This window comes from Malaclemys terrapin, chromosome 2 (genome assembly GCF_027887155.1).
Source record: "Malaclemys terrapin pileata isolate rMalTer1 chromosome 2, rMalTer1.hap1, whole genome shotgun sequence".
Taxonomy (NCBI): Eukaryota; Metazoa; Chordata; order Testudines; family Emydidae; genus Malaclemys; species Malaclemys terrapin.
Genome location: NC_071506.1, coordinates 14,871,727 through 14,898,676, shown reverse-complemented (window position 1 = coordinate 14,898,676; position 26,950 = coordinate 14,871,727). Strand labels below are relative to the sequence as shown.

The 26,950-nt window shown below is 43.9% G+C and overlaps 1 protein-coding gene across 1 annotated transcript in view; it reads right to left on the bottom strand.

The window, feature by feature from the left end:
• The window catches only part of ZFAT (zinc finger and AT-hook domain containing), a 144,821-nt gene that overhangs the window by 11,463 nt on the left and 106,408 nt on the right, over positions 1-26,950 (bottom strand). The window contains exons 14-15 of the mRNA XM_054020088.1: positions 14,713-14,836; positions 11,473-11,603 (exon numbers count right to left, since the gene is read on the bottom strand). Coding sequence (XP_053876063.1) covers positions 11,473-11,603; positions 14,713-14,836 — 255 coding nt within the window. The remainder of the gene's footprint in view (positions 1-11,472; positions 11,604-14,712; positions 14,837-26,950) is intronic.

Below are 26,950 nucleotides of genomic sequence, written 5' to 3'. Positions count from 1 at the left end.
CTGAGGTCAGCAACAAAAATGATAAAATGTTTAAAAAAAACATGTCCTGTTAGGACAGGTTAAAAAATGAGAATGTTTAGTTTTGAGAAAAGACTGATAACATTCTTCAAATACGTTAACGGCTGTTATAAAGATAATGGTGATCAACTGTTCTCCATGTCAGCTGAAGGTAGGACAAGAAGTAATGCATTTAATCTGCAGCCAGGGAGATTTAGCTTAGATATTAGGAAAAGCTTTCTAACTATAATGGTAGTTAAGCTCTGAAATAGGCTTCCAAGGGAGGTTGTGAAATCCCCATCAGCAGAGCTCTTTTAAGAAAAACTTGGACAAACACCTGTCAGGGATGGTTTAGGTTTACTTGGTCCTGCCTCAGCAAAGGGAGCTGGACTTGCAGACTTCGAGGTCCCGTCCAGCCCTACATTTCCATAATTTTATGCATACTTACCTTAAACATAGCTGGGTGAGGATAACGACAGGGGGGTAAAAAAACTCTAAAGACATGCAGAGACAAAAAGAGGTAGCTTTATATGGTAAAGTTTTAACATTCTTTAAAGGAAAGAATTTGCAAGACACAGAAAACAAAGTTGTCATTTGGTATTCTGGTGAAAAAATTTTCAGATACTAAGCTAGCATAATTTTGCACCACTATTATATTTTTCTCCAATTCTGTGCAGCAGACTGGGAGCTATTTTCCCCTCAGAAATGTGTCCAAAATAACAGTTCACTTACTAAAAATGATAGGTGTTTTAGAACAGGTATGTGAATATTTACATGGGCAATAAATACCTCCTGCAGGTACCAATTTTACCAATAGCAATTTAAGCAAAGAAAGTCATTTAAGCAATTGAGGAAAGAACTGATTTATTCCTATTTTAATCTTAATGAAATGTATATTAAAAAAAACACCTGAGGGGCTATGTTACTGTGACCACATCAAACTAGTACTGATTTTTTTAAATGTATATTTTATTAAGATTTACATTTTCCTGGACTAGTATGGTGTGTGCATTAATCCTACGGCATGAATAGTGTGTACTTATACTCCTGTGTACACCTTTCACACAGATACACCATGAGCCAGCAAAAGTGAAAATGAAGTAAAGCCACTATTACATGGGTCTTTCTTTAAACCTTTCAAACTCTTAAGACTTTCAGTTAAAAAAATGGAGTCAAATCAACTCTTTAAAAGACATGGAATTTGCTTTTCTTGGCTTGAGAAAACGTCGATTTACTTGAATAATATTCCTTGAAAAAATAAACAGTTTTTAATTGCAGTGGATCAATAGGGGAGTGTGTTCTCCATTCTTTATTTTCTGTCCATCCTGCCCCACTTTTTTGTCACAGCCTCTGTTCTCACTGAATTGTGCTTCTTCCCCCAACCCCACATTGTTTTTGTCTATTTCTACCATCCTTTATTAACTACTTAGTCTCTCTAACCCTTTATTAGTTTATTTCCCAATCACTCTTTAGTTCTAAGTCTCCCTTTCTTCAATCTGTTTCTCTGCTTCACTACTGTCTCTCTATCCTCCCTTTAACAGATCCAGAACAACTCAAGTGCTGTGCCACAAAGAAAGCTTCTCATCAGATCTTCTCCTGGATAAGATTCTAATCGGAGCATTAGTGCTCAAGTGGCTTGAAACTGACAAGATTGAACTTCTGTTCCCCCAATGCTGTCAGACCTGTAGCATAGAGTCTTGTCAATTTCAGACCATACTGGTAATGCTCCAGACTGACATCTTCCTTTCTTCTCAGGCATTTGATGCATATTTCCTAGTAGCAGCTGTACATTTTCATAGCTGTCATGCAATCAATTTTTCCCAGTGTAGATATCAATATACTCCTAAGCTTGATAACATTTTCTACACTAGCTCTCAGCAAGGGCTGTACTAAGGCAATTCAGGGCCATAGGCACAACCCACACAGGCCCTTCAGTGGCTTCACACCTATGTCATAGCCTCACCCTGTCATGGACTGCTCTTTTTGGGGGCAGCAGCAGCTTTCAGAGTTAAGATAAATGGGACCAGTTCACATCTTTTGGCCCTACAATTTCAGGCCATCTGCCGATTTAGGCCAGAATTGGTTACACTTGGGTCACATTTTCTTTGCATCCACGAGGGTTGCAAATATAACTTTCTAAACAAAAGCTGAGATTCTGAACCGGTCATATGATTCCAGGAAAGACATGTTGGGCTAGATAGCCTATCCCTTAAGAACATAAGAACAGCTATACTGGGTCAGACCCGTGGTCCATCTAGCCTAGTGTCATGTCTTCCAATAGTGGCCAATGCCAGGTGCTTCAGAGGGAATGAACAGAATAGGAAATCATCGAGTGATCCATCCCGTCGTTCACTCCCAGCATCTGACAATCAGAGGCTAGGGACACCCAGATCATGTGATCACATCCCTGACCATCTTGGCTAATAGCCATTGATGGACCTATCCTCCATGAACTTATCTAATTCTTTTTTGAACCCCATTATAGTTTTGGACTTCACAACATCCTCTGGCAAGGAGTTCCACAGGTTGACTATGTGTTGTGTGAAAAAGTACTTCCTTTTGTTTGTTTTAAACCTGCTGCCTATTAATTTCACGGGGTGACCCCTGGTTCCTGTGTTATGTGAAGGGATAAATAACACTTCCTTATTCACTTTCTCCACACCAGTCATGATTTTATAGACCTCTATTGTATCCTCCCTTAGTCGTCTCTTTTCCAAGCTGTAAAGTCCAGTCTTTTTCATCTCTACTCATACAGAAGTTGTTCCAGACCCTTAATCATTTTTATTGCCCTTCTCTGTACCTTTTCCAGTTCTAACATCTCTGAGATAGGGTTAGCTTTTTTACTGCTGCTGCACCTTGCATGTTGTTTTCAAGTGAAAATGAGGCCTCCCGAAAACAACACGGCGAAGAGCTGTGGAAGCCAAGCTGAAAAACGTGGGGCACAGCTGGGGATCCATTGAAAGACTTGCCAGAAGCAGACAGGAGTGGAGGAGCTTCGTCACTGCCCTAAACGCCAGAGGCATAATGGGAACATGACGACGATGATGATGATGCACACTGAGTGGCTGTTTTCAGAGAACTATCCACACGGACTTCAAGATCTCTTTCTTGAGTGGTAATAGCTAATTTAGACCCCATCATTTTGTATATAAAGTTCGGATTATGTTTTCCAATATGCATTACTTTGCATTTATCAACATTGAATTTCATCTGACACTTTTTTGCCAAGTCACCCAGTTTTGTGAGATCCCTTTGCAACTCTTCGCAGCCAGCTTTGGACTTAACTATCTTGGCAAATTTTGTATTGTCTACAAATTTTGCCACCTCACTGTTTCCCTCTTTTTCAAGATCATTTATGAATATGTTGAACGGCACTGGGCCCAGTATAGATGCCTGAGGGGCACCTCTATCTCCATTCTGAAACCTGATCCCTTCATCTTCTCCTGGTCTCGACTACATCATAGTATACCTCCACCTTCTACAATACATCCTATAAGACTACACATCACAGATTTATGGAAACTGGGCAGTGTAAAAGGGTATGTTCTTTGCAACCTGACCAGAATTAAGAAATGACTACACAATTCAAAAACGAGGATTAGATTTGATATCTAGTAATACAATGTCAGGACTCAAAATGCTAAGGTAAGACTGCTCCTACTCAAGTCAATGGCAAACATCCCATTCCCTTCAAGAGGAGCAGGACTGAGCACATAATGTAGGATTTTGCAAGTACTGAACACACCATCATTAGGATTGAAATTAAAACATCATGGTTCGAGGGACAAGGGCAAAAAACTTCCAGGGGCCAAGTATGAAAGACTGAGTTAGTTCCTGGATAAAAGTTGGAAGGAACAATGTACTGGGAGAAAGAAGACTCAGGGAGGACAGTGGAAAGAGATTATTCTATTATATAACAACTTCTGGAGAAAATTGCAGCAAGAGTTCGTTATTTTTAAAAGCTCCATGTGTTCTAAGCACTTAAGGCTTAGAAGAAAGTTCATAATGCAAATATAGAAATATGAAAACAACTTCAAAGGACTAACAAATATTCGGGGAAAATACTGACAGCACACCTTCAGCGTGCATGAAAAAGACAAGACAAGTGGGTTTCTAAGGAAAAAATTACATAAAAAATAATACAAGAAATCGAAGTATCCGAAATAAATGTTGTTTTAGAAAAACAAGAACCCAACTTATAAGCAAGGACTCAGTCAGGCCATTAAAGGGCCAAGGTGGGAACTTAGTGACAGATGATGCTGATATACTGCTGATACCCTGAGTGATTTATTTGTCCAACAATCCACATGAGAAACTCAAGGTCATAGGATAGAAAGTGAAATAAAATGTTCAGTGGGAAAGTGAAATATGACCAGGTCTTAAAATCACAACAGGGAGAAGAGCTAGGAATTCAGAGTAATTAAAAGTTGACAAAGCATCAGGCTCAAGCCAGCTATAAAAGAATTGCTGTCCAACGCTTTTCTGTTCTCCATGTTAAGGCAAGTGGCAGATGACTCAGCAGAGACATGTTAATGCTGTTTGAAGTTTTGAAAAGATCCAGAAAAATGGATTGGATTATAATCTTAAAAGCAATCCTCTGGTGGGGAGACAAACAAGAGGCCAGATAATATGACTACATTGAATATACAGAATTTGGTAAAAGTTTATCTGCATGAATACAGGGAATAAAGAGTATACTTGTGAACAAGCAGGTAGTTGAACTGGTAGACAAAAAAAGTAGGCTTCACAGTAGGTCTAGGAAAAGATTGTGAATCTACAACACAAATTACATCAGAATGAATAAACCTGTTACAGAAGAATGCACATAAATGCTGCTTTAAGCATCAAAAACTGGTATTTGTACTTTCCATGGATAGAATGAGGTAATTTACTATGACTCAGTTTCAGGTCCATTTATCTTCATGGGCCAATTCTTCCTCTATGTGACCTCAATTCAGGACACAATTGGTCTTTTATGTTTGTAGGACAATGGAAATATTGAAAAAGATGCAGGAAAGGTGGAGCAAAAGGATTCTAGGATTTGATACAGGATCAGTGCTTATACTAATTTGGCATCAGGGCTAGCAGAAAAGAAGAACGAGAGTTCACACGGAAGTGTAAAAGGGAAGGGAAAAGAACTGATTTGTGTCAAGCTGTTTAAGATTGTAAACTCAGTGGCAAAGGGCTGCAGGTTGAAAAGTGAAGGAGTGAATTCCTTTCTAATACAAGCTGCCTTTCTTTACTAAGATAGCAAGAAAGTAGGAGTGTCCAAGGCATAAGATGTTTGTGTTCAAGATGATGAGAAAGAAATTGATTTAATACTTGGAGGGAGAAAGAGTAATTGAAATAATATTTTTTTAAAAGTTTTGTGGTTTACAGTTGCAGTTTCTTATTGGCAGCATTTCAAGACAATGTTAATTCTCCTTCTCACTCTTTCACTGAAACAAGGTCCCATTACTTAAAACAAAATAATTGTAATTAATACTGTTTGTGATTGGGTCTCTCAACCCTGCACTGGTCAAGTGGGGGTTAACCAATCACTTTGGGCCCAAGAGGCCCTGCCCCCTTGTCCGGCTGCCCATGCTCCCTGTGGAGGGAACAGATAAAAGGAAACTCATCAGCTCAGTTTTGGCTGGCCGAGGAAGAGGATGGATGTGTGCCGCAGGCTCCTGCTGAAGAACAGTCAGCTCTCCAGACTGCCAAGGGGGGTATCCCGGACTATGCTATGGAAAGTCCACCAGCTACAGTGATAGACAGAGATGCCAAGCTGCTGCCTGTGGAGGACAGATCTGAAGTGCGCTCAAGGATAGGAAGTGACCCAGGGAATGCATTGGGAACCAACACTTGACTCCTTAATAAGGAGGTTACCGGTTTCCCAGGGGCCTGGGTCAGAACCTGGTGGAGTAGGGTGGGCCGGGATTTCCCTGTCCTTACCCTGCACTTGCCACTAAGTGTTACCACAGGGGATCATTGCTGTAGACTGTTTTTTTGCCCCTCCCCACCCCCCAAGAGGTGCTGTAGCCAAGTTAGGGCTGGCCAGCAAGGATAGCGCCAAGGACTCTTTGCCATGAGGCCTGACACTGCAAGAAGATATGATGATGTGATGCCATATGGGCGCAACCCCTCCTTTTTACACAGTGCCCCATGACCTGGATATAAAGTATGGAGACCTAGCTACAGAGAATTCTTAGCCACTTCATTCCTATTTTATATACAGAGATATAGATTATGGGGATGTTGGCAGTGACTCCATTGTTATGGTTATTTTGTAATTTGCACTTAAAACAGGACTGAAATCCCTGTTTTTCACTTTAAAGATTGAATGTAGTCTCCAAATTTAGCAGAATAAATCTTCATGAGCCAAATAAATTTCTACTTAATTTTTTAGTAAAATATTTACTAACTTGTGCAGAGGAAACATTTTTGAAATGATCCTTTTAAAATGAGCCAGAGGATGTTGTGAAGGCCAAGACTATGACAGGGTTCAAAGAAGAACTAGACAAGTTCAAGGAGGATAGGTCTATCAATGGTTATTGGTCAGGATGGACAGGGATGGTGTCCCTAGCCTGTTTGCCAGAAGCCTGGAATGGACGACAGGGGATGTATCACTGGGTGTTTACCTGTTCTGTTCGTTTCCTCTGAGGTACCTGGCATTGGCCACTGTCAGAAGACAGGATACTGGGCAAGATGGATCTTTGGTCTGGCCCAGTGTGGCCGTTTTTGTGTTCTTTTTGAAATATTTCCATTGCACTTCTTTGGGTTCCCCTGGCTAAACAACCACATTCCTCACAAACTCTGAACTTCACACACATACTCATGCTGATAACATCTTGGATACTTTGAAAATGTAAAAATTAAACACTAAGAATCAGTGCTAGTAGTCAAGATAAATAACTGAGTTTGGACAAGATTAGCCAAAGGAACTTCTCAGATCCTACAGTTACTTCTATCTCCTCAGGTGCCATCCTGAGCCATCAGCTGTGCTTTGAGGAGCCAAGCTAGGAAGAATGGGGAAGGAGAGATGAGCTGGTATGTAGAGGAGCAGGAGGCAGAATGAGTGCGCTTTGGGCTATGTCTACAGAGCACTGTGAGGCCTGGCTCAAGCCTACCTCCCCTTGCGTCAACGCACCAATTGTACTCACCTAGGGTTGGACCTAGGGTACTAGGACCCTGCAGGGCTGTGTTAAGCAGGGACTTGGGTCCAAGCCCGATTTCTTTCCAGCTTGACTCGGGTCCCAAAAGTTCTCCGGATGTATCTTACAGTTCCCAGCGGCAGAGGAGCAGCGCTGCAGGGAGCCAGCGCAGTGGCCGAAAGCGCCGTTACTGCCTGGCTGAGCACGCTCCCTCTTCCTGCTCCTCTCATGGCAGCAGCAGCTCCTGCTTCTCCTTGCTGCTGTGCGGAGCTTGCATGGAGCAGGGGGCAAAACTGACAGGCGGGAGGCAGCTCCCAGCTGCCAGGATGTTGGGGGTCATTCCTCCCTCAGCCATGCTGAGCTGGGAGCCCTGCTGCTCCCCATCCCTGCAGGGCAGATGCTTGGTCCCCTTGCTCCTGGGCCTCCCCTACCTTCCCTGGGGCTCACGTGCAGGGGTGCCTGAGCAGCGTGTACTGTGAGGGCAGTGAGTGGGAGCCAGCCCCCAAATTTCCCCACAGCCTTCCGAGGATCCCATACCTCTGCCTCCAGGGTTGCAGCAGGGTCAGGGATAAGAGCTCCCCAGGGGGTGCTGGAGCACACTGCTCCCCAAGGCCTGGGGAGGCACTTCACCGCACTGTAGCCAGCAGCAGCCAGGCTGGTGTATGTGTGTGTGTTTCTCTGAAACCTACATTTTACGTCAAACTTCAAAACAAACAGACAAAAATAAATTAAAAAATAACCAAACAAAAACACCTTCATTGAACATCCCATTTTAAAAATTAAGAATGCAAAATTTCATTTTAATAGTTTGACAGCCCTGGGGATTGATGTCCTAATTATCCTCAGGACAGAAGCACATGGGCATTTTCCTGCCAATGTGACTCAGCTTAGAGATGGAGAGCCCAATTCTCAGATTAGGTGATAGTTCAGTACCAAGCCTTTTCAAACTTCAGTTATTCTACTGAGCCAGCCAACAGAGGAGCTAATTATGTGGTGTATGTACTCATGAGCTCCTTATGGGCACCTGAGTCCCATCAGTAACACCCTCACAGTTAGGAAACAGAGTGGGCAGTAGAGTTTTCCCACAGAGGGCAAATAAGGAGTTGCAGACCCGCCACAGCTCCAGTACTTTTTTGGCCATGAAACACAGAAGACTCCACAGCAGAGGGGAAGGACAATGGGAGGTGGAGCACCCATGGAGACAAAACATCTCAAAGAACACAAATTACTGTACAAGTAAACAACTTCTTCTCCTTTGAATATATGTCCGTAAGGGTGCTCCACCACAAGGTGTGTGCGCGCCCACGCACCCTTGATCGGAGAATAGCAGGGTCTGCACCTGCACAAAGCAGAGTCTCGTGCTCCCAAGTGAGGCATACAAAGTGGTGCAGACCCACCACTGCTCTAGTTCCTTCTCACCCACCTGCAGGCTTGAGATGCAGCAATTGTGGTGTCTATTGTTTCCATCTGCTTCCTGCCTTGTTTATATTCCCTGATTCCCAAAACAGGCGGTGGTTGAAAGCTGACATTAGACCTCAGGAACCTGAACACCTACATCCTATTGTAGCACTTCAGGATGGTGACCCTAGCTGCCATAATCCTATCCCGGGATCCAGGGGACTGGTTCATCGCATTTGACCTTCAAGACACCTACTCTCAGGTGACTATTTATCCCTCCCACAAATGCATTCTGCATTTTGTCATAGACTCGGATCATTACCAATAATGTGTCCTTCCCTTTGGGCTCTCCATGGCCCTGAGGGTCTTAAGGAAGGTCCACTCAGCAGCAGCAGCCGACCTATGTCAGTGGGACATCATGGTCTCTTTCCATATTTGGAAGTCTGGCTCCTCAAGGACCACTCCACCCAACAGGCCCAGATAGCAGTCACCAAGACCCTATGTCAGTCTCTGGCCTGTAGTTACCCAAATCATCCCATTTGCCAATCTGAATATTGCCACATTATCACTCTTCCATGTTCTGGAATTTTCTCAATATTCCAAGATTAATTAAAAATTAATATCATCAGGCCAGAGATTTCTTTCAGGACCAACTCTTTCAGGACTGTTGGGTGCAAGTTATCTGGACCTTCTGCTTTAAAAATATTTATCACTATCACTAGTAGATTTTGTTTAACATCCTCCTTAGTTACTAATGGACTGGTAAGTACTCCATTATCCTCAAGTGATTCAAACACACCATTCAGCTTTTCCCCAAGTACAGAACAGAAATATTTATAGAACACTAATGTATTTTTGCATCCATAATTTTACCATCTTCCTCTAGTAGCAGGCCTATATTATTGCTAGGATTTCTTTTGTTTCTAATATACTTTAAAAAACTCCTCGTTGTCCTTAGCCCTGTCAGCTATAGATTTTCCTTGTCATAAATTACTTTATCAATTTTCTACTCTTCGTAACTTCTGAGTAATTTATAGCAATTACTATCTATTTTTTTCTCTCTTCTTCTATTTGTTGTATATAATTTGTTTATTTCTAATCATTGCCTTCACTTCTCCATTAAACTAGGACAGGTTTTTAGCCCAAATTGTCCTCTTTCTTGAATGCAGAATCATTCATTGGCCATCTAATAAACTCTTCTTAAAGAATCCCAAATTTTAATTTGAAGTCTTTGAAATGAGAAGTAGGGCAACAGAAAGCCCCTCAAATATCGTAGTTGTATGTCATTAAAGACTTTAACAGTAAGGACTTATGTGCAGTTGCTGAGATCAGGTAACAAATGCATGTTGGCAGAGTGTGGATTTGATTACATCTACCCGTAAAAAAATAAAAATGAAGCTCTTTAAAACACCAAGCTACATTCTAAACTTGGCTGGTAATTAGTTTTTGTCTCCTTGCTTCTGCAGTTACCTCTCAAACTAATGACAACCCTGCACAGTGTATTAGTCCAGAAAGGGAATTCTGCTATCCCCTAATCAACTAGAGTTTGAGTTCAACAATAGTATTGGTCATTAAGAGCTTGCGACAAGGGGAGCTGAGTCCAAATTAAGTTTAGTCCTCATCTGAGGGCTGCCATGCCTCTAATGGAAAGAAAAAGAAGTGGAATGGGGTTAGGGAAACCACTTCTCCTTTTTCCAAATGGCTTCTTGATATAGACAGCAATGTAAAGTATATTACATATTTAGCGCATGTACCCTGTTATATATATAAAGAAGCTGTAGCAGCAGATTACATGCACCTGAATTCTAGACTTCCATACCACCAGACAACACACATGAAAAAAGGAAACTGACCATAGCTACCTTGCTAATTCCACATGGGCTCTAAAAGTCATGCTTGGCTTCTTTTCCTCCCATTTATCACCAACAACCAATTTTTTCAGGCCAAATATGCCCTTAGTGACACCTATGCAACCCTGCTGTCTTCAGGGGATTGCACAGTTATATCTGATTGGAACTTGGTAAACAATTATGTTAATGATGCACAAGGAAGATCAGAATCCAGCTCATTTCTCTGGGACTAAGTCCACTACAGCAGAAATTCGAATTTCTATACTCAAGTTAACTCCTGATGAGTTAGCTCAGCTCAGAAGAAAGCAGCCATACTGTGAAATAATTCTCCAGATACAAAGAATGATTGGATTACGGCACAGTGATTGTGTTAACAGCTGGTGAGGGCCCTGAGGGGCCAGTCATCTTGAGTTACCACCACATTCAAGTCAAGCGGTTTTGTGTGTGGACAGGACTCGAGTTAGGGATAATGCCTGAGCTACAACTTGAGTTAACTGTTCAGTGAAGACAAACCCTGAGTGGTGTTGGTTCTGTAGCACTAAGAGTCTGAAAAGTAGTCAATCAATCAATCAAATAAAAAACAAAACCTTATTTTTATCACAAATATTAGTAGAGCTGACTACATGGGGGAATACAAAATATGCTCCTTTACAGCCATTTTTCAGAAAAAAAAAATAGCTGTTTAAGAGCTAATGCTACCTTAGCTTAATGCAAAATAAAGACACCCTGAATAAATTTACTAACAAACTACTTTCAGTTTTGTTCTAAAAAGCCTGAAAGTAAGTTTTTTGACATCTTATGTTGAAAAAAGCTGGAAGCTCACACACAGAGAAAGTAATCAAACAACTATTATGCGCAAATATCCCACCTTTATGCACACAAGTAAAAAATTCCACCCGCCTACGGCAGAATATGGAATTATACTGAATGAGTCAATCCTTTAATTCTTATTTGAAAGTTGGCCTTCACTGTACTCTGATTTAGAGAAACAGAAGTTCCTTTGTGAAATTGCTTCCACAAAATAAATACATATTTTATGAAAAAAATTAATGAGAATAAAATGTATATTTTCTAAGAAACAGAAGAGCTCTTACCTGCTTTACCACTGTAACAGTTCCAGGTGCCATGGCAACTACAGAAGCAACAGCAGCAGCATCATGGGTCTCTGACCCCAACTCAATGATTTGCTGAAGGATGTTTACAGCGGTGGAGTCAAGTCTTTCACCTTATCAGAAAGATAATGGGCACAAGACAATTATAGCCAAGACAGCTCTAAGGCTCCGTGAATCAAAATGCTCTTCTCTCCCTGGCCTCCACCCCCACATGTAGAACTCTTGCTATATATAACAACAGCTCAATAACATGACATTTTAACAGTGGATCCATGGGAGAAAGTAGTCACAAAATAAGTGTCCTCAGGAACAGGATGGGCATTTGCATAGTTCATTTTTATCCATATCTGAAAGTGATCTAAAAGAATTTATTGATTAAACAATCAATAGGCAGAACTTACAGCAGTAACTGTAAACTACAAAGCTGCAAAGCTTTATGACTCCAAATGAGTATTTGCTAAGGGTTCAGCATTAACAGAATCTGAACACTAAAGTTATAATAATCAGGACAGATATTTAGTATACTGTTTGTCTACCATTACCATCTGTTTGACCATCTGCAGTTCCTCTCAACCCAGAACAACCACCCTTGTCAGTAATGTGCTGAAGGGGAAAATGAATTCTCTTTAGAAAGATCATGCCTGATCATTCTATTTGTATAGCAGTTTTTGCCACACTTTTTCATTTTCTCAGTGTGTGTGGGGCTCTGCCGGAGAAATAGTCAGTTTACAGAAAATACAGAACTGAGATTATGACCCTACAGCAGCATGAAGGGGACAGAACATGGCCATAGCTAGTCAGTGAAAAATTCCTTTTGTGGTGAGGAACTCCTATCCCTGCTGCCCACCTATCCGTGTTTTAGATGTCTCTGGAAGGAAAGAAGCTGGCAGAGCTATGTTCTGTTGATACTCAGTCTGCATATGTTAGAGCAGCCCCTATGCTGCTTTAACTCATGCTGGGGCAGGGGCAGATCATCTCACAGAAAAAAGGGGGCCATAACTGGGTCCCTGACCCCAAACTCCTCTCAGGGGAGAACATGGCCGATATAACTTATTTTCAAATATGAAGAAGTTGACATGCTGTTATTTGTATGAGTCAACATTATTTTATTTAGGGAACTGAAAACTATTTCTGCTTGTTTTAACATATGTTTTAATTTGTTCTAGTGTGTGACTGTATAACTCTGCCTCTGGACAAGAGGTTACTTCTCCAAGTTTTTCCAAAGGAAATATGTCAAACAAATATTTTGAACAAAGTTTGAAACACTAAACTAACAAAATATGTTTTGAAAGCTTTCTGCTTAAACTTAACCCATGTTGTGCTTATTTTAAATTTAAATGTATGCATGACTGGGCAAGAATTGCAAAGGATTCCTCCGATTCATTCACAATTCCCACTGGGGAAAAATGCATAATACATACATACATACATACATACATACATACATACACACACACACACACACACACACACATATATATATATATATATATATATAAAAAAATTGTCAGTAGTACATCCTCATTTAATATGCTTGAAAATTCCATTCTGCTACCAATGTGTTACCCAAAATTATCATTTCTCCAAGTTCAGGTCCAGGGTCAATGGTGAACAATATACAGTTCAAGAATGACTATACCAGAGGTCGGCAACCTTTGGCACACAGCTCGCCAAGGTAAGCACCCTGGCGGGCCGGGCCGGTTTGTCTACCTGCCACCTGGCCACGGTTCGCCGTCCTAGGCCAATGGGGGTGGCAGGAAGCGGCGGCCAGCACATCCCTCGGAACGCACTGCTTCCCACTGCCCCCATTGGCCTGGAGCGGCCAACCGCGGCCAGTGGGAGCCGCCATCGGCCGAACCTGCGGATGCAGCAGGTAACCAAACCGGCCCGGCCCGCCAGGGTGCTTACCCTGGCGAGCTGTGCGCCAAAGGTTGCCGACCCCTGGACTATACTAAGTTATAGCAATGGATCCATTGCAAAAATGGAATCCTGTGATAAGTACTCTGTTAGGCAGCATCACAGAGACCCTTGTTTATCTTTTCATCGAACTCATACTCACATACTCTGTTCTGCTGTTTTAGTACTCTGAGAAGCTTGAAAATAATTTCTTCTTTCCCTCCCGATTTTGTCATTTTCCATTTAGCAAATATTAATTAGTGCTCCCCTGTTTCTTGTCAAACACAAGCCAATACAGCTCTGGTGGTCTTACTTCCTTGTTTGTGTACCATCATAATTAACTGAGAATATGGTAGATTAGCTATTCAACTGCTGGCTGGTTGACTCTTGCAACAAGGCAAAAATGTTATCTAGAGGATTGCAATTAAACATTCAACATTTATTCTGCCATGCTATTTGTCTGCACCACGATATTTTCTATAATTCATACAGAAAATTCCACTAATACCATAGTAAGGTCAAAAACAGTGGTGTAATAAATGCTGATGATTTATTGATGATCACTGTATATACAGATGTGTGTGCATTGGTAATTATTTGGGTGTGCAGCGGTAATTAGTTATAATTAGTTATCAACAGTAAGATAAATGAAAAATGAAGACAAAAATTTTTTGGTTTGACATGCCTAATCAGTTTCTAACCGCTTTATGGTAGATCAGTGGTTCATAACCAGGGATCCAGGGCCCCCTGGGGGTCCGTGAGCAGGTTTCAGGGGGTCCACCAAGCACGGCCAGCATTAGACTTACTGGGGCCTAGGTCAGAAAGCTGAAGCCCGAAGCTTTGAGTCCCACCACCTGGGCTGAAGCCAAAGCCTGAGCAGCTTAGCTTCACAGGGGCCCCTGTGGCATGGGGCCCCAGACAATTGCCCTGTTTTGCGTCTCCCCCCCCCCAACGCAGGCCCTGGCTTTTATATGCAGAAAACCAGTTGTTGTGGCACAGGTGGGCCATGGAGTTTTTATAGAATGTTGGGGGCGGGGGGGGAAGACAGGAGCTCAGAAAGAAAAGGGTTGAGAACCCCTGTGGTAGACCACACTGTGGGCCCAAACACTTGACACTGTCCTTTTAAAAAGTATTACGGATGACCTTACAAAGAAATGTTTACCACATTACAATATTAGTACCTCACTACCATATAGAAAATACCTTGGTAAAATCAATACAGAAGAATAAATATTTCCTTTTCAAGTTTTCCACTGTATTCACAAGAGTTGGGAACTCTGATGAAAAAGATCTACTCTACCCTTTCAAGCTAAAAATATCCCTTACCATTCTCTGAGGTATATCTTAGGTCTTGTAATGCAGCTACAGCAGCTTGAGTTCCTTGAACGTCTTCAGCCTCTGTGATGTGCAGATACTGAGTGGATGATTCCTCAGAAATTTCAGTTGTTAGCTAAAAAACAGGTCAATGATCTCATTTTAAGGCTTGAGAATTACAGAGAGCACTTGGTGCCCCAAATTTAAATAGAAACTGGATGACAGATTTATAACAACATACTTTATGGAAGAACATGAGAAATCCTGGTCCCACTGAAGTACATGGAAATTTTCCCACTGATTTCAATGGAAGCAATAATTTCACCCCATAAGCTTATTTATACTTCTATTAGACTTCCAGATAGTTGCATCAAGTTCATTTACAAAATGCCATGTTAATTTGACTTTATTTTTATTGTGCACGTAATTTATAATTAATAACCTAATCACACACTTGTTAGACTCGAAGGAAGATATTGTGGGCCAAATTCTCCTTTTAGCTACACTGCCAATATAAATCTGGACAAATTCCTTTGAAGCCAGAAAATGACCCTTTGTGTCAAGATGATAGGCTACTTACCCTGCAAAAAGAGTTATGTTGTCCACAAGTATTCCAACTTCTGGTTTGCATATGTCCCGTGCACATGAGATCAGATTATTTTGATAGGGTTACCATATTTCAACAAGCAAAAAAGAGGACGGGAGGAGCCCCGCCCTAGCCCCGCCCCTGCCCCTCCCACTTCCCGCCCCCCCAGAACCCCCAACCCTCCCCCCGTTCCTTGTCCCCTGACTGCCCCCTCCTGGGACCCCTGCTCCTAACTGCCCTCCAGAACCCCACCCCCTACCTAAGACTCCCTGTTCCTTGTCCCCTAACTGCCCCCTCCTAAGACCCCCCCCAACTGCCCCCCAGGACCCTACCCCCTACCTGTACCCTGACTGCCCAAAACTTTCTCCACTCCCCTCCAAAAGCCCCCCCCCCGTTTCTTGACTGCCCCCTCCAGAACCTCCCTGTCCCTTCTCCTGCCCCCCCTTACCCTGCTGCTCAGAACAGGGTGTTGGGCTCTGTGCCAGCCGGACACATGGCTGAGCTCCCCTGCACAACACAAAACCCGGTCCCTGGCCCTGCACAGGGTTGCCGGAGTGGGCTGCAGGAGGAGGAGCTGCCGGCCGGCTCAGAATGCAGGGAGGGGGGGGTGGGAGGAGGAAGCTGCTCCGGAGTCCAGCCCGGGACTTTCCTGCAGCCCTCCCAGCCGCTCGCTCTGCCGGGGGAGGGGGAAATCCCGGACATTGTGAGTGCTTTACAAATTCCCCCCGGACGCTATTTTTAGCACACAAAAGGAGGACATGTCCGGGTAAATCCGGACGAATGGTAACCCTAATTTTGAAGAGCAGTGTTTGTTGGGACCACACTTGCTCCCAATAACCAAGGACACAGCTGTTGGGTCAGCCACAACAACCCTTCAGTTTCTTCCCTAAAGCAGAATCCAAGTGATACAGCATTCTTCAGTAGCAGGGCAAGAGGGTGGGTTGTAGAATACACGTGGATAACACATCTTGAAGAACCACAGTTACTGCAGAGTAAGAAACCACTCTTCTTCAAGTGACGGTCCACATAGATCCCATTTCTGTTCACTTGCAAGCAATAATCTTTTCATGGAGGTGGTATTCAGAATCTGCTGACACAAGGACTGGAGGACAATGCAGCAAATCAGACATTTGACCTGGAGTCCTCTGTCAGGGAGTCGTGTCGAGTGAAGGTGTGAACTGAACTCCAGGAAGCTCAGTGGTTCTCAAACTATTGTACTGGTGACCACTTTCACACAGCAAGCCTCTGAGTGCGACCCCTCTTATAAATTTTTTAATTTAACACCATTATAAATGCTGGAGGCAAAGCGGGGTTTGGAGTGGAGGCTGACTGCTCACAACCCCCCATTAATAATCTCGCAACCCCTTGAGAGATCCCGACCCCCATTATAGAAGCTGCTTACAGTGTGTTAGAATGGGCTCTTATCTATGAAAATGGGTCCAACTGAACTATTGCAAATTGGTTACAATCAGGAACTTCGTATATATATCGGTTGATTCTTCATCCTGTCAACAAAGGCCAGGAATATATTGGAGAATTCCTGAACAGTCCATTTCACAGGTGTGAAAGCTTCCCTTTGACTATTATGAGGCTTGGGAAATAAAACTGGCGAATCACTTGATTCAGGAGAAAGTCAGTAACAATTCTGGGCAACAATTTTAGGTGAAGCCTCAATGTTACCTTGTCCTTATGGAATACTGTATATTGTGGTCTTGTTGTGAGGGCTTGGATCTCTCCTACTCTTTGGGCTGAGTCTACGATCACTAAGAAGTAATATTCATAGACAGCTGGTATAAGGAACAGGTTGCTAAATGTTCAAAGGGAGCCCCATCAGCCTTATTACATAATGTTGAGGTCCCAGGAGCTCTGTATGATTGGAGGAAAGACATGGATGAGGCCTTTGAGGAACCTAGCAACTACAGGGTGTGCGAAAACTATGTAACCAAAACTGTTACATGCTGGAGCTAGCAGCATATTATGGGCTGCCTCCGACCTTCGTCAGGTTTCGTCAGGACCCTAAGTATGAGTGAAATGGATGGATAAACATACACGAGTCCCAGTGCTCAGGGGATGAGTAAGGCGTCTGACGGGGAGACTGGGCCTTCTCCAGCCTCCCATTCACTCCCAGAGCAGATAGTTAGCATTCGTTGTTCCAGTCCGTGGCAAACAGGTCTGTTCACATTGCAGAAGGTACTTCACAGAATTGAGTCACTGACAGAACATTCACACATATGGAGATAATCTCCAGATCTTGGGAGTCAGGAGGCATGGATTCTGTCCCCAGTTCTGCCTCAGACTTTCTTTGTGACCCAGGACAAATCACTTAGCCTTTCTTTGTCTAAACTACAGATGACCTGCTTCCCCTCTCTACACCCTGTTTCCCGCATATCTATAGTCTGTCTCGGGGGGAGGGATAGCTCAGTGGTTTGAGCATTGGCCTGCTAAACCCAGGGTTGTGAGTTCAATCCTTGAGGGGGCCACTTGGGGATCTGGGGCAAAATCAGTACTTGGTCCTGCTAGTGAAGGCAGGGGGCTGGACTCGATGACCTTTCAAGGTCCCTTCCAGTTCTAGGAGATGGGATATCTCCATTAATTTTTTTTTTTTTTTTTGTTAATGAGTGTGTGAATACTGTCTGTTAAGCTGGTCCACCTGGGTGTTTTTAAAACCTGGAATATGTAGGCCATTAGAGTGAGGTGATCATAAATATACCTGTGACGGGTTGGATCACAGAAACCCCCTTGGGAGCTGCCACCCGATGTGCAAAGACTACCCCTGCTTCTGTTTTCCCTGCCAGCTCAGGACTCCAGCACCCTGTCTTGCTGAGCCAGACACTCCCGTCTGGCTCCAGACACAGACCCAGGGTCTGAATCACTTGTCCCAAAGCTGCAAGTTTACCTGAAAACAGCTCGCAGTAGCGTGCTTGTCTTTAGCACTCAGATGCCCAACTCCCAATGGGGTCTAAACCCAGATAAATCCGTTTTGCCCTGCATAAAGTTTATGCAGGGCAAACTCATAAATTGTTCGCCCTCTATAACACTGATAGAGAGATATGCACAGTTGTTTGCTCCCCCAGGTATTAATACATACTCTGAGTGAATTACTAAATAGAAAGTGATTTTATTAAATACAGACAGTAGGATTTAAGTGGTTCAAAGTAGTAACAGACAGAACAAAGTAAGTCACCAAGCAAAATAAAATAAAATGCGCGAATCTATGCCTAATCAAACTGAATACAGATAATTTCCTCACCAGTTCCAGAGTGCTCCCTTTTACAGGCTAATCTCCTTTTAGCCTGGGTCCAGCAATCACTCACACCCCCTGCAGTTACTGTCCTTTGTTTCAGTCTCCTTCAAGTATCCTGGGGGGGGTGGAGAGGCTCCTTCTTTAGCCAGCTGAAGACAACATGGAGGGGTCTCCCACAGGTTTAAGTAGACTCTCTCTTGTGGGTGGAGACCCTCCTCCTCCCTCCTATGCAAAGCCCAGCTCCAAGATGGAGTTTTGGAGTCACCTGGGCAAGTCACATGCCCCTGCATGACTCAGTCTTTGCAGGCCGACGCCATTGTCCACATGGCATCTTGCATGTCTCCAGGAAGACTTCTCATGTGGATTGGAGCAGGGGGGAGGGATAGCTCAGTGGTTTGAGCATTGGCCTGCTAAACCCAGGGTTGTGAGTTCAATCCTTGAGGGGGCCACTTAGGGATCTGGGGCAAAATCAGTACTTGGTCCTGCTAATGAAGGCAGGGGGCTGGACTCGATGACTTTTCAAGGTCCCTTCCAGTTCTAGGAGATAGGATATCTCCATTATTATTGTTCCCTAAGTGTCTCCTGATCAGGTACTTAACCTGGCGAATTCCTTCCTAAAGAAGCTGACCAAATGCCTCACAAAGCTTACTTAGAAACCAAGCAAGCATACAGCCCATATTCTTAAGCTCGAGTAGAAAATGATATATATGTACAAATAGGATGAATAGATATAGTAGATCATAACCCTTATGGAGATATGTTACATGGCACAGGCAGTACAAAACATATTCCAGTTATGTCATACATACATTTATAAGCACCCCCTCCCTTATAGGGTACACTGTCACAATACCATTCCCAGAGATGGACTGATTCCTGGCAAAGAGGCAATGATTGAGCCCCTCCATGCCTGTTGACGAAGTACATAGTGATCTCCATCAGTATTTGGATGGTGGTTCCTCAGAGTGAGTAGAAATACCGTGTATGCTAGGCAAAAGGCTCTTAGCTCTAGCATATTTATGTGGAGATTTAGTTCTTGGGGAGGCCTTGTGTCTGAATTTGGTCTAGAAGAGATCCCCTTCCAAGAGCTTGTCTACACAATGACCTAGTCCTCACCAGCTGGGGTGTTAATTCTAGTACACACCAGTGTGTCCTGCACTAACTGTAACTATCTGTGTGGATCCTGCTGGCACACACTCAAAGAGCCCTACGGTGCATTGACATAGTACTGCACTACCTAAATGCACACTAAGGAATTTTTAGTGAGCGCCAGCAGGGCCCACGTGGGCAGTTAGTGAGTGCACTCTGGTGCACACTAGAATTTACACCCCAGCTGGTGCTCTTTAGCACACTGCATAGGCAAGCCTTAAGAGTGGCTACATCTATCACCAGTGTCTTGGTTGGTAGGAATGGTGACAACGATCCTCTGTTATACACCTGTAGGAAGGTCCTTCCACCAATCTAACGAGGTGACAAATTTGTGGGACCATGAATATCATGACTATATGATGTCTTCCTGGTAGTTACACTGATCTCAGTCTGCATGGAGTGTAGGTGGAGTCTGGCAAACTGCGACAGATAGGAACAGTAAACCATGTTTTCCATGAGTCTGAGACATGCTCTCACTGTTGATGTTGGGTAAGCCTGGAGTTGACTGATGAAGTTCAGAAGAGTGAGGAATCTGTCTTGTGACAAGTAAGCTTTTTGCTACTGTGGAGTCCAATATTACCCCTATGAACTCTTTTCAGTGAGGATCAGATTGTATTTCTCCTTGTTCACTCTGAGACCCAAAGCAGTGAAGAGCACGAAGGCTACCTTTGATGAATTGCTCACTTGCTGAGGAAACTGTCCTTGAATTAACCACAAAAACAATGAGGAGTCGGGTGGCACCTTAAAGACTAACAGATTTATTTGGGCATAAACTTTCGTGGGTAAAAAACCCACTTCTTCAGATGCATCAGATGCACCCACAAAAGCTGATGCCCAAATAAATCTGTTAGTCTTTAAGGTGCCACTGGACTCCTTATTCTTTTTGTGGATACAGACTAACATGGCTACCCCTCTGATACTTGAATTAACCAATCGTTAAAGTATAGGTAGTGTGACAGACCCAGACCAGTGGGGTACAGGAGTCTGGTAGAGGGCAAATATACTGGTCACTGGATGAGTAGTTTTCTGTTCCCTGAGTGACCAGAGCAGGGGCTACACTAGAGTAATCAGGAACCTGCTAGAACCAGTTAAGGCAGGCAGGCTAATTAGGACACCTGGAGCCAATTAAGAAGAAGCTGCTAGACTCAATTAAGGCAGGCTAATCAGGGCACCTGGGTTTTAAAAGGAGCTCACTTCAGTTGGTGGTGTGAGTGTGAGGAGCTAGGAGCAAGAGGCGCAAGGAGCTGAGAGTGAGAGGGTGTGCTGCTGGGGGACTGAGGAGCACAAGCATTATCAGACACCAGGAGGAAGGTCCTGTGGTGAGAATAAGGAAGGTGTTTGGAGGAGGCCATGGGGCAGTAGCTCAGGGAGTTGTAGCTGTCATGCAGCTGTTACAGGAGGCACTATAGACAGCTGCAGTCCACAGGGCCCTGGGCTGGAACCCGGAGTAGAGGGCGGGCCCGGGTTCCCCCCAAACCTCCCAATTGACCTAGACTGTGGGTTCTTCCAGAGGGGAAGGTCTCTGGGCTGTTCCCCAACCCACATGGTGAATCTCTGAGGCAAGAAAATCCACCAATAAGCGCAGGACCCACCAAGATAGAGGAGGAACTTTGTCACAGTAGACATATACTTCCTGCCTCCCTAAGTGAGCCATCATGAATGCTAGGCACTTGATGAATACTCTGGGAGCAGTGAAGAGATCAAAAGAAATCATGCTGTATTGGGACTAGCAACCAGCCAATCTAAGGTATTTCTTATGGGCCGGGTGAATTGCTATATGGAAACAGGTGTCCTGTAAATTGAGTGTGAACTAATATTGAGGATCTAGGGTAGGAACTATAGAAGCGAAGGTCACCATCCTGAACTTGAAGCAATATATGAATTGGTTGAGTCATTGGAGATCCAGGATGGGATACCAGCCCCCTTTCTTCTTTGGAATTAGGAAATAATCTGAATAACCCTCCACACCCTGGAATTCTACAGGGACTCCTTCCACTGCTCTGAATTGCATAAAGGTTTCCTCCTCCTTTAACAGTGTCTTATCAAGGGGGTCTCTGAAGAAAATGAGAGAGGGATGTGTCAGAGAGGGAGAGACTGGAACTGGACAGACTACCTCTTATCCACAATTTCCACCACCTACTTATTTGAGATAATCTGGTTTCAGGCCTCCTGAAAATAAAAGATCATTCCATGCAGATTCTCAACCGTCCTGTCAAATTTTCTGGCATGACGTAGTGCAGAATGCGTGGCAGAAGGGTCTTCTCCTTTGCAACCTCTCTTTTCCTCAGAGGCTCTAAAGATCTTTGTTATCCATAATATTAGGGGACGGTTGCCTCTGATAGGTGAAGCTTGTAGTATTCCCTCCATAGAGTTTGGATATACCTCTCTAGGGATTGCAAAGTGACCTTTAAGTCCTTCAAAGCGTGCAAAGATTTGAGAGTCTGTGTATGAAACAGGTCACAGCCTTTGAAGGGAAGGTCCCCCCGTGGTCATTTGAACCTCCTTCCATATTCCCGAAGACTGCAACCATGAAGCCCTGCACATTGTAACTGCAGCTGCTATACAACACACTGCTGTGTCTGAGACATTGAGGGAAGCCTGCAGAGAAGAGTGGTCTGCTAGTTGTCCCTCCATTATCAAGAAGTTTAACTCCTCTCTGGACCAAGGAGTGCAGGATGACCAATTAGTTCTGTGACTCCTCATGTACTTGAATTTCCAGTGTGTCAACTGTTCATTCCAGCAAACTCCTGGAAGATGTGCTAATTGTCTGCCTGGGTTGGGACCACTGGAGCAATGGATTCTCCAGGGAAAATGAAGATATGTCCAGTCTCTTCTAATGGCAATCTGGTTCTTGCATGTCATCCTGTTCGATGTTCCAGTGGACCATTTTCTCTTCCTGAGGTGGTCTGTGAGGGGAAGACTATCTGATTTTGGAAGCAGGAGCAGAAATGATATTTTCTGCTGTACTGCATCCCTCAGGGGGCCCTGCATAGGGAATAGTTATGATGAAAAAGTGTGCTCTTCCTGAGACTCTCAATATCATTTCTTAGAGGGATGTCTTCTGGAGAAAATGTGTCACATTTATGGCCACCACCACTTTCTGATAAGATAGGCTCCAATCAACCAATCGTCCAGATAGGGTAAAACATTTATATCCAGACAACGTAGGTGGATGGCAACTACTGCCAGAACATTCGAGAATACATTGGTGGCAGAAGATAGGCTGAAAGGAAGCACCTGGTATTGGTAGATATCATTGTTGATTAGAAAATAAAAGAAACCTCGTGTGAAGGGTGAATAGCCACATGAAAATATGCATCTTGTAGGTCGAGAATCACAAACCAATCTCCTGAATCTAACAAGGGAATTGTTGCTGAAAGGGTCACCAACCTATATATGGAGATATACCTATCTCATAGAACTGGAAGGGATCCTGAAAGGTCATCAAGTCCAGCCCCCTGCCTTCACTAGCAAGACCAAGTACTGATTTTGCCTCAGGTCCCTAAATGGTCCCCTCAAGGATTGAGCTCACAACCCTGGGTTTAGCAGGGCAATGCTCAAATCTGAATTTGTGCCGTTCCACATATCTGTTTAGATATCGGAGATCTAAAATTGGCCTCCAACCTCCATTCCACTTGGGATCAGGAAGTACATTGAATAGAATGCCCTTCCCCTGTGCTGCACAAGAACTGGTTCTATTGCCCCTACACACACAAGTGAGGCAACCTCATATCAGCAATTGATCATGAGATGGGTACCTGAATAGGGAAGGGGAGGGAGAATGGGTAGGAGGGAACAGAACTGAAATGGATGGTGCAGCCAAATGTTATGGCTTCCAAACCCCATTTGTCCCATGTAATATTCTCCCATGCAGCTTGAAAATGGGAGAGGTGATATCTGAAAGGAGGTGGGGGTATGATGTTGCAGCTGTAAATCCTAGTCAATCGGATGGTTGAGTCTCTTGACCAAGCCATCAAAACAGTCACTTGGAGGTTGTGGATGGCTGAGAAGAGGTAGCTGTAGCTGAGGGAGGTTTCTTTTTAGAGTATTTTGGTCTCTTGGCTCGGGCTCAGATGTTCCACAATAAGTTGAATACGGGGTTGGGCATGCTCTTTGTGCTGTCTGAGATCAGCTAAATCTCCTTTTATTTACAGCAGTATAAATTCCCAAGGATCTAGAGTACTTAACATAGCTCAAGTACTCTAGAACGTGGAGAGATGTACCTGTCAAATCTGCAACAAGCCTGTGACTGTCAAAGGCAAGGTCCTCAGTGGTGCTCTGCTCCTCACTTGGGAAGCCGAACAGCTGGAGCTAAGAGCTCTTCTCATGAACACTGCATTGAACATGCTGCAGTGTCAGCAGCATCCAAGGAGGCCTGGAGTGATGATCTTGCCAGGAGCTGACCCTCTTGAATAATGGCCTGAAATTGGTCATGATGTTCCTCTGGCAGATGATCAATAAAGTGATAGAATTTGTTGCCATTCAAACAGTCAAATTTGACCATGAGCTCCTGATGGTTTGCTGTTCTAAAGTGAAGTGTGGCTGAAGAGTAAGATTTGCAGCCAAAAATATTACGCCTCCTGTGGTCCTTTCTGTACAGGGTGGACCTTGAGGTATGTGTCTACTTTGTTCATTAACAGCCTCCACTACAGGAGTTTGGATCCAGGTGAGATAATTAAGATTCTGATTCCCCAGCATGGACAGGATACTTTTTATCTGCCCTTCTGTAGGTAGGTGGTGTGGTAGCTGGGGTTGCCAAACAGACTTAGTGGGTTCCATAAGTTTCACTGACCAGAATGGCAATCCTCATGGATGCTAAACTATGTAAAATATTCAGGCATTTATGGTGGGATACCTGAACTTCTTCTAAAGAAATCTGAAGCATTTCAGCAATTCACTTAATCAGTTCCTAGAACTGCCTGAAGTCATCTGCCATAGACGGCAGTGGAGGCATCACTTCATCAGGCAATGAAGAGGAAATATTTGTAAGAGGCATCAACACCTTGTCCGCTCTTGATTTTTGCACCTCCAAGGTCTCTTCCTCTAGCATAGCTGGTGGCAGAGGTGGTGGAGGGGAATAACCCCTTCTTTGCTCCCTCCGATGGTGTGAAGAATTGTTGCAGATTGTTGACAAAAGAATGCCCAAGGGTTCCAACAAGGATATGGGTGCAGGCATCCATCTGTGTTTTTGCCATGTGGGTGTCGTTTGAGGTCTATTCTCTGCCAATTGATCAGTGTAAGAGACAGAGTTATGTGTTTTAGAGTAGACAGGGAAACCATGTACCAATATCTGAGAGTCTGAGGAGTCCTTCTCAACATACTCCGGGGGGGGGGGGGGGGGGGGGAGAAGAAGAGAGAGAGAATAACTGTTCAACTTGTATGGTAGACAACAGTGAGTATGGTACTTTAGCTAATGGGGGGTGGCAACTGAGTAAGTCTCGGTGTGGATAAACCACCAGTACCAGTTAACAGAGGAGACTCCAGCTCAAATACCTTAATTGAATTGGCCCGTTAGCACTGACCCCCCCCCCAAACTTGGTAAGGCAACTCCCATCTTTTCATATACTGTGTATTTATACCTCCCTACTGTATGTTCCACTCCATGCATCTGATGAAGCCCATGAAAGCTTATGACCAAATATATGTTAGTCTCTAAGGTGCCACAAGACTCCTCATTGTTTTTTTTTGCTGATACAGACTAACACAGCTACCACTCTGAAAGAAAGTCCTTAAAGTATCAAAATTCTTGAGGTACCAATGGCATCAAAGAATGGGTCGAGCGAGAACCTGTAGAGGATGGCTTTGGTACGAAGGTAGCTGGCACCCAGTGCTTGGTATTGGAAAGAATCAACTCCGATTACAGTAACATAGGCAGTTGAACCGTCTTTGGTATCATAGACTTCCAGGTTATCAGTACCGCTTGTTATTTGGGGACAAGCACAGAATCCTCCTGGAACTGGTTCTGCAGCTCTGGGTATGGGTACCTGAGCTCGGTACCAAGTTTGACGACTGACTCCTTGAATCTGTCTTCACTGCCCTTGCAGCACAGAAAGCACTCAGAGCCTGCACGGAATTCCCTTTGGGACTGAGGTCTCCATAGCCTTCTTGTGCATCGGTGACCCAGACTTTCTCAGAGGTTTTGTCTTTACCTCTTTCTGCATACAGGCAGATGTCGATGATACCTTTGCTGAGGTCTTCAGTGCTGCAGATGTAACCAGTACAGCCTAGATCTCAAGTGGCCTTCAATGACCAAGATCTTGGGGTGGACAGGGCACTAGCCATACTGGGAGGTCTATGTATTGGGGGGGGGGGGGTCCTCTGCCCCTGGATCTGAAGCTGGTCTTAAGGCTTGCTTCATAATCAGGAGTTAAAACTTGATCTCCCCATTTTTTCGGGATCTACCTTTGAAAGAAGTGCAGATCCTGCACTCACTGGGAACATGAGTGTCTCTCAAAGAGTGGAGGCACTGAAAATTCCCATCACTTATCAGGATAGCCACCTTTTAAATCCCAAGAGCCCAGCATCTCCAAGCAAAATAACAAAAAATGACCCCTTAATAGGAGAAGATTTTAAATCAATCTATGTCTATCAATAATTATTTAAAGGAAAAAGAAAAAGGGAACAACTGTTTCAACAACTATAAACACTATCAAAGAACTAACTACATACTAACTAACCCCTAAATACAGTACTAAAGAGAACAGGCACACAGCAGACTCTATCTCAGGCCAAAGGACGTTGACAAGGGACTGAGGGCTGTTCGTCTATGGCCCTTTACACCTTTGGTACAGGGCATGAGGGTGTGAGCTTGCGTGTGTGGACTAAACGGGCACAGGTACCAAAAATCTCTGATCAAAGATGCAGAGTACAGGCGCACCTGAACTGGAGCACCCATACGGACAGTATTTGAAGAACCATTAATTGTTATCTTGTTAATCTTGCTAGACATTACAGTAGTTAACCTTAGCACTGTATTACTCCTGGGGGACTTCTGCACTGTTGTGCATGCAGAATTTGATCAGAAATTAATGTTGTGCATGCAGAATTTCCTTCCGCCCCCCAAAATGGGTCTGCAGAGCTGCTGGCTGCCAGTAGGGGTTGCTGCACCCAGCAGAGCCCAGCTGGCAAATAGAAGACACTGCCAGGGGAGGGAGAGGGAATTGGAGGGTTCCTGGGAACTGCAGTTCTCAACGTGCCCTGAAGGAAGGAGGCGGCGTGCAGGAAACTCCACACAAGCCCAGGACCCAGCATCAGGATGTTTCCCCTTTTGG